At 36.1% G+C, this 20,548-nt stretch overlaps 1 protein-coding gene across 1 annotated transcript; it reads right to left on the minus strand.

The window, feature by feature from the left end:
• Nucleotides 1–6,221: 6,221 nt before the first annotated feature.
• Nucleotides 6,222–9,968, minus strand: LOC113273983. The gene is made up of 5 exons (XM_026523542.1): nt 7,738–9,968; nt 7,595–7,622; nt 7,295–7,488; nt 7,097–7,190; nt 6,222–6,992 (listed from the first exon to the last, which is right to left on the minus strand). The coding sequence occupies exons 1-5, from the start codon at nt 9,966–9,968 to the stop codon at nt 6,222–6,224; spliced, it is 3,318 nt and encodes a 1,105-aa protein (XP_026379327.1).
• Between the last annotated feature and the right edge of the window lie 10,580 nt (nt 9,969–20,548).

Consider the following 20,548-nt stretch of genomic DNA (forward strand, 5'->3'; position numbering starts at 1 on the left):
TTGAGTTCATTCTTTAGATGAACACTTAACAATTCAAGATCTAAAAACATAGTTTATTCTTTAAATGAACCCACAAAAAAAATCCATAAAAATCAGAGTTCAGTCTTTAAATGAACCCATCTTCGTCGTCTTCATCATTCTTCAACAAAAGGAGATCAAATATTCCACACGAGTTCATCTTCAACAGCAGCAGCAGATTTCTAGGGTTTGACGAGTTCATCTTCAATAACAACAGATTTCTTGGGTTCATCTTCAACAGCAACAATACGAGTTCAACGTCGACTTCATCAGAATTATGTTTACTTGATTCATCAACACGATTTACATGAACAACATATCTTCATCTTCGTCTTCATCTTCAACAGCAACACGAACAACAACAGCAGCAGATGAACTCATTTTCGTCTTCATCTTCATCTTCATCTTCAAAAAAACAGCAGCAGTTCATTTGTTTCATGAACTTCGTCGCCTTGATTACATCTTTAACAGCAGCAACAGCAGATCTTCATCTTCTTCATCATCTTCAACGAACAGCAGCAGCAGTTCATTGTTCTTCATCGTCTTCATCTTCATCTTCAAAACAACAACGACAGAAAAAAAACCCTAAAAATCGTAGATGAACTCATCTTCACAAACAACAACAACAACAGATGAACTCATCTTCATCTTCAAATCTTTTCTGTCGTCTTCCTCAGCGGAGAGAAAAACCCCTAGAAATCGTAGCAGCAGGGAGAAAAAGAAGTAACCGAGAGGAGAGAGAATGTAGATATGAAAAATGATTTCTTCTCTTACCAATTGACTATATATATGGTCCTAATCAAAAAGGGTATTTCTGCCACTACAAGATGACATTTACATCATCCATGTCATCCTAGGACCAAACCATAATTTGTAGGACCAAACTATAATATATTTTTCCAAAAAGGACCAAACAGACAGCTGACTGGGTCAACTGAACCAAACTCACCCTAATATCTTATTTCTAGGACCTATTGGTATTTTCTACATTTGGTATCTCAGAAGATGTAGAGCTTTGTGAGAACAGCTAAACTGAGAGCTCGCCGGAGATGGTTCAGATTCAGGTCAGTAGGAAAACTAGCGGTCCCATTGCAAACCAATGGCTACTTGAGACCTATGTTGTAAAAGACGAGCGCCTTTGGCTCCTAGGCGCAGGTCCAACGCCCGAGGAATCGGATTTTCTACTACTTCCCACACTAACGCCTTAGGCGAGCGAGTATGGCGCCTTTGGCGCCTCGCGGAATTTGTAGGCGCTAGAAGAAGCTCCAAAGGCATTTTACAGATAAATAATTTCTCCTGTATATTCTCTTATTTCGGATATTAATGGTAACTATGTATATATTCTCTTAATCAAAGATATTGCAGAGATTTTATAGCTCATTAGTTGTCAAATATTCAATCAAAATTTAATTGGAGAGATTTTATAGCCAATTAGTTGTCATATGCGATCACTGGAGAGATTCTTTAGCTAATTAGTTGTCAATAATCAGTTAAATCTTAATTGCAGAGATTTTATAGTAAAGCAATCAAAGATATGTGACCATATATTGTGCTTTATCTCCGGAGCAAATTGAGTTTTTTAGTTTCCTTTCTTTGTTTGTAAATTTTAAACTTCCTTTATATTGTATTTACTACCTCTGGTAATTATGTTAAGATATATATAAATATATGCTTTTTTTTGTCTTCTCATCGATTGAGATCCCAGAAAAATTATCTTCTCTAACTTAACTATGTACATATATTCTCAATCAAAGAATATCCTTATATACCCCATGAATATTTTACAAGAATTTTCGCAAATCACATGGGAGTATAAGGCAGTATAAGATGACTGTAAGCAAAAGAGGAAGAAAACCTGCTGATGATGAGAGTTGGGATACTTAAGATTATGAAATAGACGTACGACCACAATACAAGAATAGGATTATGAGCATTGCAATCAAAACAGGATTATGATAAATCGATTCGTGGTCTCCTAGGGCGCCTGGCGACAAGGCTTGACGCCTCGGCTAGCGCCTAGCACAACATAGCTTGAGACATCAAGTATCGGTCGGAAAAATCGCTCCACTGAATGCTGATGAACCCAGAACACACATCCCTGCACCTCCACCAGGTTATCCGACACTAGATATATATACTCTCCATAAATCGAATCGATTACGGATTGCCCTTTATAAAAAGAGGGATTTACTTTTTAGTCCAGAAAACCCGACCCGGGTTACTGGCTAGTCCAGCGCCAAAAAATATTTACTCCCTAGTCCAAAAAAGTTTTGAAAAAAGTAAAATTACTCTACTAACCCTAGTATATAACATTACGTATAATAATACATATGTTACTACATATTACATATGTAGTATATACTAATAGTAACTAGTATACTAGTAGTAATTAGTAGTAACTAGTATGTAGTATGTAGTAATAACATATGTAGTATGTAATATACTAGTAGTAATAACATATGTAGTATGTAGTAATAACATATGTAGTATACTAGTAGTAACTAGTATACTAGTAGTAATATGTTATGTATTAATACTACATATTGATATGTAGTATGTTATGTATTGATACTACATATTGACATGTAGTATGTTATATATTGATATGTAGTATGTTATATATTGATATGTAGTATGTTATGTATTGATACTACATATAGATATGTAGTATGTTATATATTGATATGTAGTATGTTATATATTGATACTACATATTGATATGTTATACTACATATCAAAAAAAATTGTTATGTATTGGTACTACATATTTTACTACTAAACTAGTAGTAACTAGTATACTATACTATAGTAGTATACTAGTATACTAGTTTAGTATAATAAAGTAGTTACATAATTTACTAGTAACAATAAAATATTTTTGTTACTAATAGTACAGTACATATTAATATGTAGTATCACTGTATTGATATTACTAGTATGTAGTAACATACTACTAGTAACATTTACATGTGTTGATACTAATTAGACCCGGAAGGGTGTTTTAGGAATTTATAAAATACGCCTTATAGTCTCCACGAAGTTTTTGGACTAGAGAGTAAATCTTTTCCACGGGTGGACTAGCCATTAACTGGATCTACTAGAACTAGACTAGCCAGTAATTCCTACAAAAACCCTAGCTATATATACTCTCCATAAATCGAATCGATTACTGATTGTCCCTTATAAAAACCCTTCCTTTGCGCCTAAATTTTTTTTCTCGTACCCGGTCACTGGAAGAAAAAATTCTCTGAGATCTTAGACAGGAATTTTGCCTCTAGGTTTTTACAGATTTCTTTATTTCGTTCTCTTCAGAAATCCTATGAATTCCCCCCAAGGAATTTTGATTTCACAGGATAGAAGAGATGAGGTTTGCAGACATAGATGAAGGTGTTTGTGAAATTAATACTCACGTTTCAAAGTTTGATCATCTTGTTGATACCCTTGGTTGTCCTGAAGAAACACATGAAATAACCGAGAAACTTGAACAAACAAGATCTCATATTTTGAAATTGTTTAACTCTACTTCAGCTAAACTCCAGCAAGCCTATTACACAGAACAACATTCCACACACTAAAAAAAGGAAGGCCTCTAGGGACGGTCAGAAAAACGCCCTTCAGCATGCCATCTCATATATCCTGTAGTCTTAGATTCCATGTACAGCCGCTGTAGCCGAGGTCTCAAAGGAAGTGGCGAAGAATCTTAGCTGGTGTTTTGGTTCCATCTTTGTAACGAGATGCTTTACAAACAGGGCATGTTTCCCTATCGGCGTACTCCTTATAATAAAGAATGCAGTCATTCGGACACGCATCAATCTTATTGTAAGTCAATCCTAACTCTGAAAGTATTTTCTTGCACTGTGTGAAATTTTCTGGCAAATTACAATCATCAGGAAATGAATCCCTCACAAGTTAAAGCATATCCTTGGCTGACTTCTCAGACATCCCGCCAACACATTTATAGTTCCAAAATCGGACAAGAAAAGACATCACTGACATTTTGTCGCAGCCAGGATACAATGGTATCTTTGACTCCTCGAGCAATTTATAAAACCTAGAAGATGTACAATTACTTGGTAAACCACTCACTCCTCCATCCCCATTGTCCATATATTCATCGTCATCCATATCATCCATACCTTCACCGTCACCCCTATCATCCATACCTTCATCATCACGCATTGGTATTCCACACACAGCTCGCAACATGCCAAAAAGGTCATCCCCTGGTCGTTCATCGTTGTTATTTCTGATCTCAAAACATGTATCCCTTGGTGCGATACTTGATGAGACCGTTGATCTTAAACTCTCACCATGATGAAACCATGTAGTATAATTTCTCATCATACCGTGCAATATCAAGTCACTGAAAATTTCACTTCTAACTTTGCAAATTAACATTATTGCACTTTATGCAAGGACATTTAATTTTACTATCTTCAGTAAAAACCTCTTTCTCGAATGCATGGTCCAAGAATAACCTCACGCCATCTTCATACTCTTTACCCCACCGAGCCTGGTGAACCCAGCTCTAATCCATGGTTTTACACAAACTGACTAAGGAACAAACTTATGATTAACGAAAACCACTATTCACAGACGCATACATATGCCACAAACCCAACAGGAAGAGGAAAAGAACGCAGGACAGACATGAATTAGTAAGAATTACTTGGTGATAGTTACACTAAACTTTACAAATTTAACAATTCCATTAGCTTTATAAGTTAATAGCGAGGGATGATTATGAGCATGCAAGCCAGAGAATGATCCTGCGATGAAATGAACCCAATCGCTAACACCAGCAATATGCACCTGGCGAAGCACACCTTAAGTCAGTGAGTACTCACTACAAAAAATCCTAGCAAATGCCACTAAAATCTCGCAACTATTAGTTGCCAAATGATATCGAAAAAAGTCAAAGGAAACTAGTAGTTCCTATATACTTCCGCAACAATCTGCACACAACTACCGTTTTTATTAGAATCTGAATTCTTTAGCAACAATTATATGCCAACTACATGAAATATACTAGTAGCCTGATGCTTTGGGAACTAGGCTAAGGCAACTCTTAGTTCCTATATAGTTTGACAACACGTCAATCGCAACTATAGGTTTCATTAGTTTCCAAACTCTTCAGTAACAAAGATATGCCAACTACATATAATGCACTAGTTTCCAAACTCTTCGGAAACTAAGCTTGCACAATTAACCTATTGCATAGTTGCTTAAGACTTCGGAAACTAAACCAGCAACTGTGATTGCCAAAGGTTTGAGCACCCAAATACACCAACTAGATTATGTTAATTGTTAATGTTAAAACACCTGTTAACATTTAAATTAAAAGTTTGAGGCTCTTTGCAGTTATGTTTCTCATTCTTTTGTAAATAGCTTGCTTTAAAAAAAAAAATAGCTGGATGTTTTCTGCTCTTGTTTTGAATATTTTAATTCGGATGACAAGAAATCACCTACAGTATTACTTGTTGGAACCAAAGTTAGATTAAATAAAATACAAGGGGAAGGGTAAGGGTAAGAGTATCCTCTGAAATTTCATTGAGTCTTCATTAATTAAATAAGAATTTGATAAATTATAAATACTTGTTCTTGATTTACTATCTCACTCATTCTTAATCAGTCTTTTTGAAAACATTAAATTGTGATTTTAAGTCAAGGAATTTGAACAACTAATCTTCCTTAACTGTTAAGATGGCAGTCACTGTTAGGCATGAAAAAAGTTCTCACAGTGAAATGTGTAACTTAATTAGATCCTTACAAGACTCCGGTTAGATTATCATTCATGGAAATGGTTCAAGAAAATGAATGTCTTGAAACACTCTTAAAGTTTACAAAAGATTAAAAGTGGGAATCGTGAAAGAGAAGTTTACAAGATTAAAAATATGAACTGTCATGTCTTCCCAAATTGCCAAGTACCCTATGTCAAAGTAGTTTCATAACTCAACTTTCGCAGGGAAAAAAATTCTACTTCTAACAGGTGATAGCCTCGCAACACCCCACCCCAATAAGAGAAACATAGAAACCCGTCCATTTTGCAAGGCATTTGCAGTCGATAACTGGACAAGTCCTACAACATATAGATAACTCAGTAACTAACTCATCATAGATTAAACTTAAATTCAAAATAATCCAAGCATCACAAAGGGGAAAACTTTTATTAGATCAATAAGATGAAATGATACTCACCACTATTAAAATTCCATATCATCGCGGTTGTTATTATCATCAAATTCATACTCATCCTCATCATCAGAGGTGTAAACGGCATCCGTGTCATTTTCCTCTTCATCTTCTTGGCTTCGACAAGCTACTGCTGCTGCAGCACGACTGATAGTTTCTGGGGGAACGTCGTTCCTATCCCAAACAAAACTGTCACTGCGATCCTGATGTGGCTCTCCTCTAAGATCTTTTATCGAATAGCTTGAATGCCATTCTTGATATGCCTCACTAGAAGTCGAGCTTTCTGTTTCAGTCTCCCCATCCGAATCTATTTCTGGAATATTGAAAGACCGACGAGGTTGCGTTTTTATAACCACTTCATTTTGTTTATTATATACATCATTGATATAGAAAACCTGTTGTGCTTGAGATGCTAAAATAAACGGTTCATTCACATAATATCTTCTATTCATATGGACACTAGTAAATCCAAACTCATCTGTTCCTGCAATCGGTCTCCAATCGCATTTGAAAAGAAGAACTCGGAGTTGACCCACATACCGTGCCTCGATAATATTATTCACAACTCCATAAAAATCATTTTCATCTTCAGCTACACCTTCGTCTTCCCGAGGGACACACAGTCCACTATTCTGTGACTTTCGTCGACTCTCCCACTCTCTTGTATGAAATCTAAACCCATTGATAATGTAGCCATTGTAACTCAAACATTCTTTAGCAGGACCTTGACTCAACGAATATAGTTCATCACTCACCTGACCTTTTTTATGCAATTGGTATATCTATTCATACATGCATAGAGATGTTTATCAATGACGAAAAAAACGAAGTGAAAGTCATTAAAATCGCAAAAGAAATTGTGTTACAATGATATATCGGTACTTACTTTAGTTGCAAACCAATCAGGAAACTCTTTGATGTGTCTTCTATTAACGTCGGCGTCTCTTAAGCCACGGCTTTGCAGCTCACTTTTGTGTTCCCTGCAGGTGCAGCGCTTAACATAGTTAACCACAACACTGCTAAAATATTACTAGATCTTGAACAAGTTAATGGCTATAAAAACACAAATAAATAGCACGCGCACTCCTCATATGGCTGCACTTCTTTGGTATTCAGCAAAGCATAAAGTTGGATTTGTTTCATCTCTGACTCCGTAAGCTGTCCCCAAGTTTCAGCTCCAACGGGCCTACCGGATTGTTTGAAAACTATTAATCGATCATCAGGTTGTGGCGCCTCATCATCCTCATTCCTTTCAAGTTTATTAAATTTTGTACAACACTATTCAAGTAACGCGTACAAAAAGTGATACATTCATCTATAAGGTATGCTTCAGCCATCGATCCTTCGGGGCAAGCTTTATTCCGCACATAAGACTTCAACTTACGCAGATACCTAAAGTAATTACAGTAAGACTTCAAAGGATGCAAAAATAGTGATTGTATAAAAAAAATTACAAAAAGAAATATTCACCCAAGTCGTCAATGTAATTAGACAAATGTTGCACATAAAATAAATGAATACCCTTACCTCTCGATCGGATACATCCACCGATACTGAACTGGACCTGCATCCTTTGCTTGTTGTGTTAGATGAATGGGCAAATGCATCATCACAACAAAAAAAGATGGGGGGAATATTCTTTCCAACTTGCACAAAGTAATTGCGATACTATCTTGTAGTTTATCCAGATCCTCTATCTTGAGAACCCGTGTACACAACACTTTAAAAAACATACATAACTCACTCAGTGCTTCCAATATATCCCCATCCAAGTGTCCACGTAAGGCAATAGGAAATAAATATTCCATTAATACATGATAGTCATGACTTTTCAGACCCATAATCTTTCGATCCTTAACGTTCACACACCGAGAAATATTTGATGAGTATCCATCGGGAACCTTAATATCCTTCAAAGTTCTACAAAAAGATTCCTTCTCTTTGGGCGACATGACAAAAGAAGCTGTTGGCACCACTATTTTATCTCCCTCTTGTCTCAAATGTAACTCCGGCCGTAATCCCCAGTCCATCAGATCCAACCGGGCCTTAAGATTGTCTTTCGTTTTCCCTTCTACATTCATCACTGTGCCCAATACAGTTTCACAAATATTCTTCTCAACGTGCATCACATCGACATTATGAAAACATATAATTGAGCTTAAGTACGGCAACTCATGAAATATGCTCTTTTTTTTCCAGTTGTGTTCAAAAGTAACTAGTGTTATTTCTGTCAGACCAGTCTGTTTGGCGTTCTTACCAAACTGAACTTGTCGAAAATGAGCCAGCTGTTGAGCAATTTCATCCCCATTCATCAGATGTGGTGGTTCTCGAAGTTCTTTCTCTCCATCAAAGGCTGACTTCTGGTGGCGCCAATGATGACCAGCAGGCAAGTATCGACGATGATGCATGTAACAATACTTGCCCCCATTGCTCAGTCGTTCTGAACATCGGTCAGGCCCACAGCACGGACAAGCAAATTCCCCTTTGGTGCTCCACCCGGAAAGCATAGCTAGTGCAGGGAAATCACTGATGGTGCCAAGTAATGCTGCACGACATTTAAAATTCTCTTTCTTTGAAATATCGTAAGTTTCAACACCTTCATCCCACAATTCCTTCAATTCCTCTATGAGTGGTTGCAAATACACATCGATGTCGTTTCCTGGGGATTTGGGTCCAGGAATTATCATAGACAAGATAAAATTTTCCTCTTTCATACACAACCACGGTGGTAAGTTATAACTGATGAGAACAACTGGCCATGTACTATGTGGATGCAACATATTCCCAAACGGATTCATCCCATCAGTTGCTAATGCAAGTCTTACATTGCGAGGATCAGCTGCAAACTCTGGGTGCTTCTTATCAAAGGTCTTCCATGTCTCTGCATCAACTGGATGCCTCAAAACTCCATCTTTGGGACGTCTTTTGGCATGATATCGCATATAAGAAGCGGTCTTTGAAGACATAAATAACCTCTGAAGTCTTGGCTTTAATGGGAAGTACCGCAATTGCTTTACTGGAATGTTTTTACCTCTTGGTGTTCTTCTGATTGATTCGTTATCCACATTCAATTCAGTAGTTTTCCATCTTGAAGCATGACATACCGGGCAAGAAGTTTTATCTGCATTCTCTTTCCAGAACAAAACACAATCATTCTCGCAAGCATCGATCAAAATGTAGCCAAGCCCCAAGCCCTTGATTGTTGTTCTAGCATCATAAAAATTCTTTGGTAGTTTGGCATCCGGAAAGGCTTTGGTCAAGAGACTCAACAACGCATCAAACCCCTTGATGTTCAATCCACCGAGGGACTTGACATGAAGCAAGTGCACAATGAAGGATAATCTTGAAAACTTTTCACAGCCAGGATATAGTGACACCTGCGCATCGTTCAGCAACTTGTAAAAATTGGAGGCGTCATAGTTCATTTCTTGCAGCAAATCAGACATTTCTTCATCGTCGTCCTGCACCACATTTCCAGTATTGGTTGTTTCCCTCACCTGGTCTTCCCCTTCTCCATGGTATACCCAATCCACATATCCCGGCATAAAGCCATTCCACAGAATATGTCCGTGCACTACAGACACAAGCTCTCTCTTATTGTTATTGCAATCCTTACAAGGACAAAATATTTTCTGGTCGGGTTCTAAATCCCAGCTCGCATAGTCTATGAAATTTCGAACTCCTGCTTTGAATGCATCGTGGTCTCTTGGAAGTCCTATCCAGCTCTTGTCAATAATTGTGAAGTCTTGGAAATCCATCATATGAACATAAAGAGTAAACAGAAGACAATCTATGAGAGTCCGTAAAAGGAGGTGCAGAACAACTATGGATTAGAGAAACAAAATTTCTGCGAAACAAGAAGAGATCTTAGATTAAAGTCAAACCAACAAACAGATAATATGAATCTATAGTATCCAAATTAAAATTTTTAGCAACCTATGCAAGTCAAATTAGTGAGAAAAATAGGCATAAGTTAAGGATTGGAGCGCAATTACCAGAAATTCGTCACATCAAAGCCCTTTCCAGCTCCGTTGGAAACCTGGTAGTAGACAAACAAAAAGAGCACAGATCAGTAAAATCAAGAAGGAAAAGTGACTCTTTTAACTAAATTGAAAAGAGGGGGGGATTGATATGAGACTATGAGAGTTATCTCTAAACTCTGAATCCATTTTATAGTTATAGAGAGTCTTGAGGGAGTTAGATTTTAAAATCTTCAACAATAACATAAATCTGAACCAAAATCACAACCCACACCCAGAAATCAACCACCAGAGGGTTCTATTCAACAATTGATTAAAAATAAAACCATTACCGAAATCGAAATCATAGTTATAAGAAAAAATTACAGAAGACAGTTACCTTTTGCCCTAACTTTTGATGGAATCCATTGATTTTCAAGTTTCAACAACTTCTTCATCCAATCGAAGTCAATGAAGAAAAAAAGAGAAATCTCGAAGTCAATGAAGAAGAAAAGAGAAATCCCTGTGAAATTGAAGAAAGAAGATGGTGAACCGAAGGAAGTAGTTGTTGAGAGAAATATCAACGAGGTGACTGGGGTATATGATGAAGATGAGAAAGAAAGATCGGGACTGAGTAATCTATGTTTCGCCCAGCGTATTATTTGGTGTAGCTGGACTATAAGATAGGAGTACCTCACTGCCATAGATGGAAGCCACCTATCACCATCAAAGAGATCTGATGACCAAATCTTGAGACCCGAGATCTTATGGTGAAAACCACGTGCCCCACACACAAAAAATGGGCGCGTGCACTATACGTTCGCCTGGTGTGGGGCGTGGACTATGCCACCGCCTGGTGTGGGTCGGGACCAAGGTAGTTAATCTCGGATTCCGGTTTATCTCGGTCCCGAGCGAGACACTGGTACAACGTTGTCTCGGGGAGATTTCGTTTTCAAATTTCGATGTAATTTCGGTTCCAAAAAACTTCCAATAATTTCCGTTAATTTCAGTTAATATTCAATAATTTCCGTTAATATTCGATAATTTCCGATATTTACTTAGGAGAGACGTAATCAAATGGCTAAAGAGTAAACCTAAAGGGTATTAGGTATCGAAAATTTCCGAAAATTTTATGATATAGTTATACACTAACGGTATCGGATATTAACCTAACGGATCTCCCTTTACCGGTATCGTTATGTTAATAAACGGATATCCGTTACGTTAAGGTTATTGGATATCGGATAGCCGTTATATCGGATATTAACCTAACGGAATCCGGATGTTCGGAAACGGATACCGGATATCGAATATCCATTGACAGCCCTATTCCTCATCATCAACACCAAATGATAATTTTAGGTCAAGAAATTCAAACACAACAACAAGCAATAATACCAGTGAGTGAATTAATCTGTTTAATTTTTGTACTTGAGATTAATCCACTCAATTTTAAAAATATATATATATATATATTCCGGCCGAAATTCCGACCGAAAAACGCGTTTCCGGCCGAAATTTTCGCAAAGATTTCGTCCGGCCGAAATTAACAAAATCTTGTCTTCTTGGACCGAAATCCGGAACTTCGCCGAAATTTCGGCCGAGATGGCCGAAATCGACTACATAGGTCGGGACTATACGTTCGCCTGGTGGTTGAGCGTGGACTATACCGACTATATTTGGGTTCAGTCTTGGTCCTAGACCAAATATACTTTGGGTTTAGTCGCCCACTGCGGACGCTTTAAGGATATACCTATTTGATTCACGGGTGAGATTTCGAGTTACAATAAAAGTCTGGTAAAAATGAAGATTTTTCGTTCAATAATTGCAAATATTATGGTTTCTAATGCGAATTTTGGATCACTTGATGAATTTTGATATATTATGGTATCATATCCAAACATTCAAAAATAAATGAAGATGGTGGATATATTAGGTGAAATTTGATGCACTTAAGGGAAAATTCAAAAGAATCCGAGTGAAATTCAGCAAAATCGAGCGATATTGGGCTATATTGATGAATACCAAAGAAATTGAAGAAATACAAGTCACGTAGGATAGAATTGACTAAAATCGATGAGGTTCAAACTCTCAGACTTGTGAAGATTAAATTAATTAAAGGTTTAATAAAATTATATACAGAATTATTAACAATGCATGCGAGAGGTAACCAAGACACTAGATTCCACTATTATGCAAAATTGAATGATAAATATTTCAAAACTCTATTCAATTCTTAAGTCCTCTTTTATCTTTAAGACAAATAACTTTGTACCTGCTAACGCAAAAGGCAAACTGATTTTGTAGGTGATGGAAGATTGTTTCTTAGCCATCTGCAGATTGAAAAGATAGAATTGAACAACGGGGTTAGACGAAGAAAATGATTTATTGATTAATAAAACCAATATCTTATTTTGCTGAGGAAAAAAAACTCACTGGAGATTAAAAAAAAGCCCTAATTCAAAAATCCATAAAGATGTAGAAAACAAGAAAAGGAAGAAGAAGATTTACATAGATTTCTAATAATCCTAACTCTGAAATGGGTGGATATCCAAAGAAACCAATAAAATTTGAGTGTAATTTAGTTAGGCGTCTTTATAATGGGTTGAAATATTCACCCAACTCAAGAATTCTTTAGATCTCAATGGATATGCTTAGATATTTACATAAATCGATTCCAAGGAAAGATTATACGACTCTATATAATCTATTTAATCTCACTATATGTACATAAAAATTTACATAAGTAAATTTAAAAAAAGAACTATGAAACTATATTATTGAAATATCTATCATATAATTTGAAAAATAAAGAGATTACCTAACTATATTTCTTTCTGTTTTTTTTATCCTCTCATCCTAGTATATGTTTTTCCCTTAACCTCACTTAAAAAAACTAAAAATGAGAAATAAAGGACGCTAACTCGACATTATTTTTTCCCCTGACTAAAGTCATCAAACTAATAACGAAACTTAGACCGATAAGAAAGACAAGAAACATGGATTCACTATTTGACTTAGATCACCAAAGTGCACACATGTATCCCCTGAGTGATTTCGACCAATGTTGACTAATGTTGTTATTAAAGTCCAGGTGAAAATGAGTGAGGTCGACCAACATTGAGATCGTTTTAATTCCCATACTATAATTATTCAAAATTTTGATGAGTCAAATGTTGCTAACAATTCTCGAGTTCATTATTTTTTCCAAAATTCCTTCTCAATTATCGAATCATAGGTTACAGTCGAGATTTTTGGTCTAACATGAATGATATGTTATAGTACCGTTCCCCAATAACTTTACCAATGAGCCACTGTCAGATTGAAAGTTGAACTTTTAAGAAAGAAAAAATCCTTAATTATTTTTTATAAAAACTCCATATAATGTTACCATGTCCACTAGAGGTGAGGAGGCATCTGCTGTGAATTTACCATGTGTCCATGCGCACGGCACGTGTCAGTGAACTGTATTGACGTGTTTACACGTGGTTGTAAAATAACCATTAGATCTTCCTCAACCCATCAAGTAGGCGATAGAGATGTATAATCACAGTTTCACATCGAAACATAGTTTTCTCCTCTCTTCCATATCCAGCGTATTTCTCCCCATCTCTATCTTAGGTAGAAAATTTCTCCTCGAGAGGAAATTTTGGCAGAAAATTAGGGTATTGTTCTACAGTTTTGGAAATATATCTGCATCGCCGTAGGATGATTGTGTTGATTATATTGATAAGGATTGGAAGAAGATATCAAGTGGTAATAATGTCGGTCCAAAAACTTTCGATTTGAACCCTAACAATTTTTGGGCGGGATGAAAATCAAAAGAAAATCCTTTTGGGCGGGGATTATTCCCGCTTGGTGTTTTGGAAAAGCTATAAATCTCAACCCTAAAATCATTCCAGAGATGTTAAAGAAATTTATTTATTTTTTGGGGAATTATCAGAAATCAAAAACAGCAAGGTACATAACTTACGATTTTTAATTTGATTAATTAGTTCATAAATTGATATTGGGATATTTGATTGAATCTGAAATTGGGGTTACATATTTTTAATTTGATTCATGAGTTCATAAATTGATATTAGGCTATTTGATTGAATCTGAAATTGGGGTTACATATTTTAAATTTGATTCATGAGTTCATAAAATGATATTAGGCTATTTGATTGAATCTGAAATTGGGTTACATATTTTTAATTTGATTCATGTGTTCATAAATTGATATTACGCCTGTTCAACTGAATCTGAAATTGGGGTTACATATTTTGATGGCTAGTGTTTTGGTCTAAATTTGGCCTTGTCTGTAGCTTTTTAGAGATTCTCTAGTACAGTTTCCTCAAAAAAAAAATAAAAAAAAAAATTGGGGTTACATAAGATCAATCAAGTTGTGTAGAATAGTTGGGTGTATGCTATCCTGCTTAAGTTGGGTGTTCCTTTCCATCAGGTTGTGGAAAATAGTTCAAAACAGAAAATAATGCATCTACAGAGTATCGCAATGACACCCGCACCTATTGTTCAAAACAGAAAATAATGCATCTATAGTTGTGACAGCAATATGTGTTTCGTTATGACATACGACCCACAACCCACCAACAATAAAAACTATGAGTATCGCAATGACACCCGCACCAAGACAAATTCCTTTACAGGATTGTTATAGTTTTGTAATATCATTATTGCTATTCAGATTTGGTTTCGTGACTGATCTTTTCTTATTCCTTTCCAGATGTCTCAAACCAAAAAACAACTTTCCAAGAAAAAAATTGGGAGCTCCGACATAGCAAGCATAGCCCCTGGACAGTTGAGGTCAAATTACGGTAAGAATTATATTGTCATATGACGGTATATAATGAAGTGTGTAGCATGTGTTAATTTGTTCATTCATTGTTTTCCTACAGGTAGCGTAAAGAATAGAGGAGGAAGGACTAGTCAACTCGGTCGTCAACAATCAGTGCGCCATTCATTGGAGGAATTGGGTGAACCACCATCGCGTTCAGGAAAATCAAGAAGAGGATCAATATTCCAACAAGTTCGTAGAAAGAAACAACAACCAATGAATCAGCAACCATCATCTCAAATCGAAGACCATGAACAAGTGGAGGAAGAATACCTTCAACCACCAGAAGAAAGATCAGGAAGAACTCGTAACACTCCCTTGCCAACAAGTTCACCACCACTGCGAGACAGGGGTGGACAAAGTCTTCCTATAACACCAAGCAGGTTACCTCTAATTGATGATGATTTTCTTGATTCTCCGAGAAGATCTCCTAGAGGACTTGGTAGTAATCGAGTACTAACCAACAGGTCTAATCATTTTATTAATTCTTTAAGGAGATCTCCAAGGGGACTCGGCAATAATAGGGTACAAAGATCGCTTGAGGCAGAGTACAATGCTTCAAATGCAGGATATATGCAAAGACATCGTCAAGTCCAACATCAATCAGATCAACTTTATAACACTCAAGTATCAAGTTCTTCTCGGCAACAACCATTGGGATTACAACATCAGGGTAGTCGAAGTTCATCTTCCCAACGACAATCTCAAACACCATCAAATGGCGCTCCTCTTGGAAACCAAAACATCTTGCATCAGAATACTTCACGCCATGAGCCAGAACAAAATGATACTCCTGAAGATCAACACCTCCAGCGGCAGCATCCTTCACGTTCAACATCTAATTCTCCCCAATCAAATGAAGAATGTGGTACTGCAGAAATAACGAGTAAGTATAAATGTATGCATATGTGAAAATAAAAGATGCAGAACACTTCATTTTATTTTTTTGCGCGAGTTCACTTATATGTTCATTTTTAATATTAAACAGTTGTACCATTAAGGAAAAAAAGAGGGCGCAGCTGTATGAAGGAACTTTCCAAATTCAGGGGACAAATACTTGAATTGGATCTCTATGAAGGTAGACTATGTGGTTATAAAAACGAAGTCGCAATCAATTCAGTGTGCATGTGGACTAGGCAAAGTCAGAACTGTCCCTTGAATTACGATGCATTTGATGATATTCCTCCTGAAAAAATTCAGCGAGTGATCAAAAATCTCTATGTATGTATTAGAAGTCACTGTGTTATTCCAATTTTAATAATATTTTTTGTGAAAGCAATAATTCGGATGTTTTAATGTCAATTATAACTCCCAGCTAATCAGTTTTTTCTCAACCAGGACTACTTTACAATCAAGTCTAGCACTGGAGAAGACCCAGAGGAAGCAATCAAGAAAATAATGAGGAATGCATATAACAGGCATAGGCACAAAATTCATAAAGCATACCTAAAGATTCAAAACCTTAGTAGTCACGAGGTAGCTTTGGCCTCCGAACCACCCTCTGAACTGGAGATTAACAGAGAGGATTGGATATATATGTGCAATACTTTCGACACGCCATATTTCAAGGTATATACATTCAGTTACATGTGATCTTTTCATCAAACTATCATTGCTTATGTGTTAGATTCTGAATTTACTTGTGGATACATTATAACCATAAAATTAGATAGCATACCCAATTTTATGTCACCTAGTGATACACCCCTTATACAATTTCATTGCTTCTTTGAAAATTTATTGTTTCTAGTTAGGAGTGTGTTCTTTTCCGCAAGGGTATGCATTTGAACTTCCTATCTGTTCTTCTATTGTCAAATATGCGTAGCATACTTAGTTTTAGACTGTCGCAAATAAAATTAAGTTTTGACTTTCCATGAAAGAGCCTCCTGTAGTATGTGTAGAATGTTTAAAATATCAAGCTATATATGTTATGAATACACTGCAGAGTTGCTTAACCTAACAGATGGTGGAGTTTAAATGACAGAAAAAATCAGACAGAGGGATTGCGGCTGCTAAAGCAAAGGAAATTAATCATAGTGCGGGCAACAGAAGTTTTGCCAGCGTAGAATATGATTTGGTATGCATTAATTGTATCTCATTCTTTGTCTACTGATGTTGGTTCGAATCCGTGTTTTATATACCGTGTAGTGTTAACTTACTTGGTTTGTTTGCAACTGCTTGCTGCTTCAAAGATTGCGGAGAACAAGCCTTGTGATGCAGTGATTTTGTTTTCAGAAACCCATGGTTCTAAAAAATTGCCACCGAAATGTCAGGAGATGAAAGTAAGACATACTACAAATATACTTAGAATTTTGTGTCTAAATATATCTCTGCAACAGTATATGATCATGTATAGCTATCTGTAATTTATGTAGAAAATAATGGAGGACATGAAAGAAGCAACACTGCGAGGAGAATCTAGTAAAACTCCATCTGACATATATGAAACTGTCTGTAATGAACAACGTGGGAGTCTTAACAAACGTGGTCGCAAAGCTTCTCACACTCACAAGAGTTTGGCTGATTTAAGGGAAAAAGAAATACAATTGTTGAATGGAAGAATTGAGTCTCTACAGACAGAAAACATGCTACAGAGAAGAGAAACACGTCGGCTTACTGATCTAATTAATAGTTTTTTTTCTAAACATTATCCTTCCATGGTTGTACCAGATGATGAAATGGAGGATGATGCAGAGGTCAGTGGGCGAGATGAGGATCTTGATGTGGAAGGTCAAAATGATGAGGATGACTATGATGACCTTGAGGATGAAAACTACATCCGTGACTATCCTGATATGGAGGATCGAAATGTGGAAGGTGCCATGGATGATGAATGATTTTCTTTATTTGAAAAACTGACGTGGAGGATTCCAATTCGGAGTGGGCCAGCCAGTGATGAATGAATTTCTATTTTATTTTGTTTTGTGTTTTTTTTCTTTCTTGTTTTTTTCTGGTATTAGGATATTAGGGTAGGGAGGATGATAACGTGTAGTATGGCTTTTTGAAGCATCCAAGGTGTTATGACTTTTTACTCTTGGTTCTGGAAATGAAATGCATATTTTATTAATTTGTTTTGTCAATGCATACATTATACAAAAAAAATATTAATTAGGATATGATCAAAAATAGTAATTAACTAATTATGAGGTTAATTACAATATTTTCATTACCATATTAATTATGATAATTATTTGAGTTTAATTACGATATTAATTACAAGATAAATGAAGATATTAATTACCATATAAATATAATAATTAATTGTGATATTAATTACAATATTAATTACAATATCATCCATGCATACAACCAAAATAATTACAATATCACAGTTGCGGAATGACAATTACAATATCACAGTTGCGGAATGATTTGGGAACCATATGCCAACTAGTAAATTTAATTGTTTAACGATTCGATAACTATCAATCAACTTCAACTTAATTGTCTATACCTATTGAAATTATGAAATCATAGTATTTGGCTACCACCAAATTAATTGCTAAATAAATCCACAACAAGATTTTAATTTAGTTGCCATATTATGTGGAAAGTTACTGACAACTACGATGATTATGTTGTTAATATGTTTGGCAACTCTAGAACAACTGCAAAATTTTGTGGTTTTAATTAATTGCATTTAACTAAGTAATGTATTTGGCTCCTGTAACATAAGTTGCCAAATGAAATTATGGCAACTATGTATTTTTAGTAATTGCCTTTACATTTGGAAACACCCCATACGGCAACTTAGGCTCCGCAACTACCATTAATTGCCAATGTGTTTGGCAACTAAAAACTCATATTCGGCAACCAAACTAGCTTGGTTGCCAATGCTCAAGTTTTTTGTAGTGACTGTACATAGATCAAATGATCATGACCACCAACCTTTAAGTCTACGTTGTCTTCTAGTATATTGGAACAAATGTCAATTTCCCTATCAATTACCACCTCTTTTATGGAGAGGAATTTGTATATATTGCGCCAGTTAATATAATCAATCAATCAAAGTAAGACTAAGATCATTGAACTGGACCTTTCAGACACACATGCTCGATTAAAAAATCTATTCTATTGGCATAGAATAATCACAATTACATTTGTGGATAACATGACAAACACACAAATCAGTGACATTCTGAAATTATACTGGTTTTGTATCCAATATCTGATTAGCCCATCAGCTCGCTCAAACTAGCTAACACAGTCCATCTGCACTTATATTATTTCTTCCCACTAAATAATTCCAATAAAAACAACAAAAATACAAAATAAAACAATTGAGATTTCTAGGGTTAAATCAGTATTAGTAGTCACTTGAATGAACTACATTCCCACTTTTGAATCATGTTTTATAATACCAATTGAATGAAATACCAATTGGTTATTGAGATTATTTCAAATCTTTAACCTAGAGATTTTGAAAACATAATTCGCAACCCCTAAAATCAAATCAACGTAAGATTGAAAGAGAAAGAGAAAGAAATTTAGCCTGAGAATTAATTTAGAAATTGTTGTTGGTGCTTCACTACGAACGAATTTGAGATCACACAGGGGAAGATCACGAACGAGAAGAAGTTTTTTCAGCAGAAAGTGAAGATAGATAAACCGAAAGAAGCGACGATATAACCAAAAAAAAAAGAGAAGGAAAATGTTATATTGTGCTTTTAGGCATAAGATAAATAAATTACTGATGACCCAATCACAAACATTGAAATCTTATCTATTGGGACGGCTGAAAATAAAACGTCCCCATTAATTGACCAATAATGGTGGCCAGAGTCGCACGTCCCAAATAATCAACTCTAGGGACGTCTACAGCCGAGTGTCCCAACAACTAACATCTTGGGACGTTTTTTTTAAAGTGGCCGTCCCTAGAGGCCTTCTTTTTTGTAGTGACAAATCAACATCCAAACGTCAGTGCCAGCAAAAGGATAGCAAATGCTATAAAAGACCTCTTCAAGCAGGCAACTCCAAATAAAAGTACGATGTCGCAACTTCATAAATTCTCAAAAGATCTCCATCCAGCTGAACAAAAGATTGTGCTTGCACAAATTCTTGCTACTAAAAAGATAGCCATTGCTAATTATGGTCCCGATTATGTGACTCCTCCCTGTCCTTATGCTAAGTACAGGGAGAATGCGTTGCCACCTGACTTCGATGTTGACAAATGTGATGCAGTAGTTCTTGCCGATTATGGTGATTACGGCGAGGTTACGGGCCTGTTGGGGTGAATGTGAAGTTCCTACTTATGATATTTATCCCTGGATTCGTATGTTTTTCGTGGTTGATGAGCTAGCTGATTACTGGAGGTTGGAAGGACTAGTTGGAAGACGTGGAGAAGTTTCCAGTGGCATATTGGAGGCGGGGAGGACTACTTGCAAGACTTGGTAAAGTTGTCAGCGGTATATCAACTAAGAGCATAAATTTCCTGTTCATATTATCAGCATGGCTCTAATATTGTGTCAACTATCATTCCTTTTTCTAAAAGTATTTCGAAATTCTCACTTTGTAATATGCGTTTCAATTACTGCTGTCATGA

The sequence above is a fragment of the Papaver somniferum genome, chromosome 1 (genome assembly GCF_003573695.1).
Source record: "Papaver somniferum cultivar HN1 chromosome 1, ASM357369v1, whole genome shotgun sequence".
Lineage (NCBI taxonomy): Eukaryota > Viridiplantae > Streptophyta > Magnoliopsida > Ranunculales > Papaveraceae > Papaver > Papaver somniferum.

Excerpts from the sequence above, each read along its gene's own strand:
- LOC113273983 (XM_026523542.1), bottom strand. The coding sequence starts at position 9,968 with ATGGATTTCCAAGACTTCACAATTATTGACAAGAGCTGGATAGGACTT. Across the intron at positions 7,623-7,737 it reads TGGATGTATCCGATCGAGAG|TCTTACTGTAATTACTTTAG; the intron begins GTAAGGGTATTC and ends CATCCTTTGAAG. Across the intron at positions 6,993-7,096 it reads CTGATTGGTTTGCAACTAAA|ATATACCAATTGCATAAAAA; the intron begins GTAAGTACCGAT and ends ATGTATGAATAG.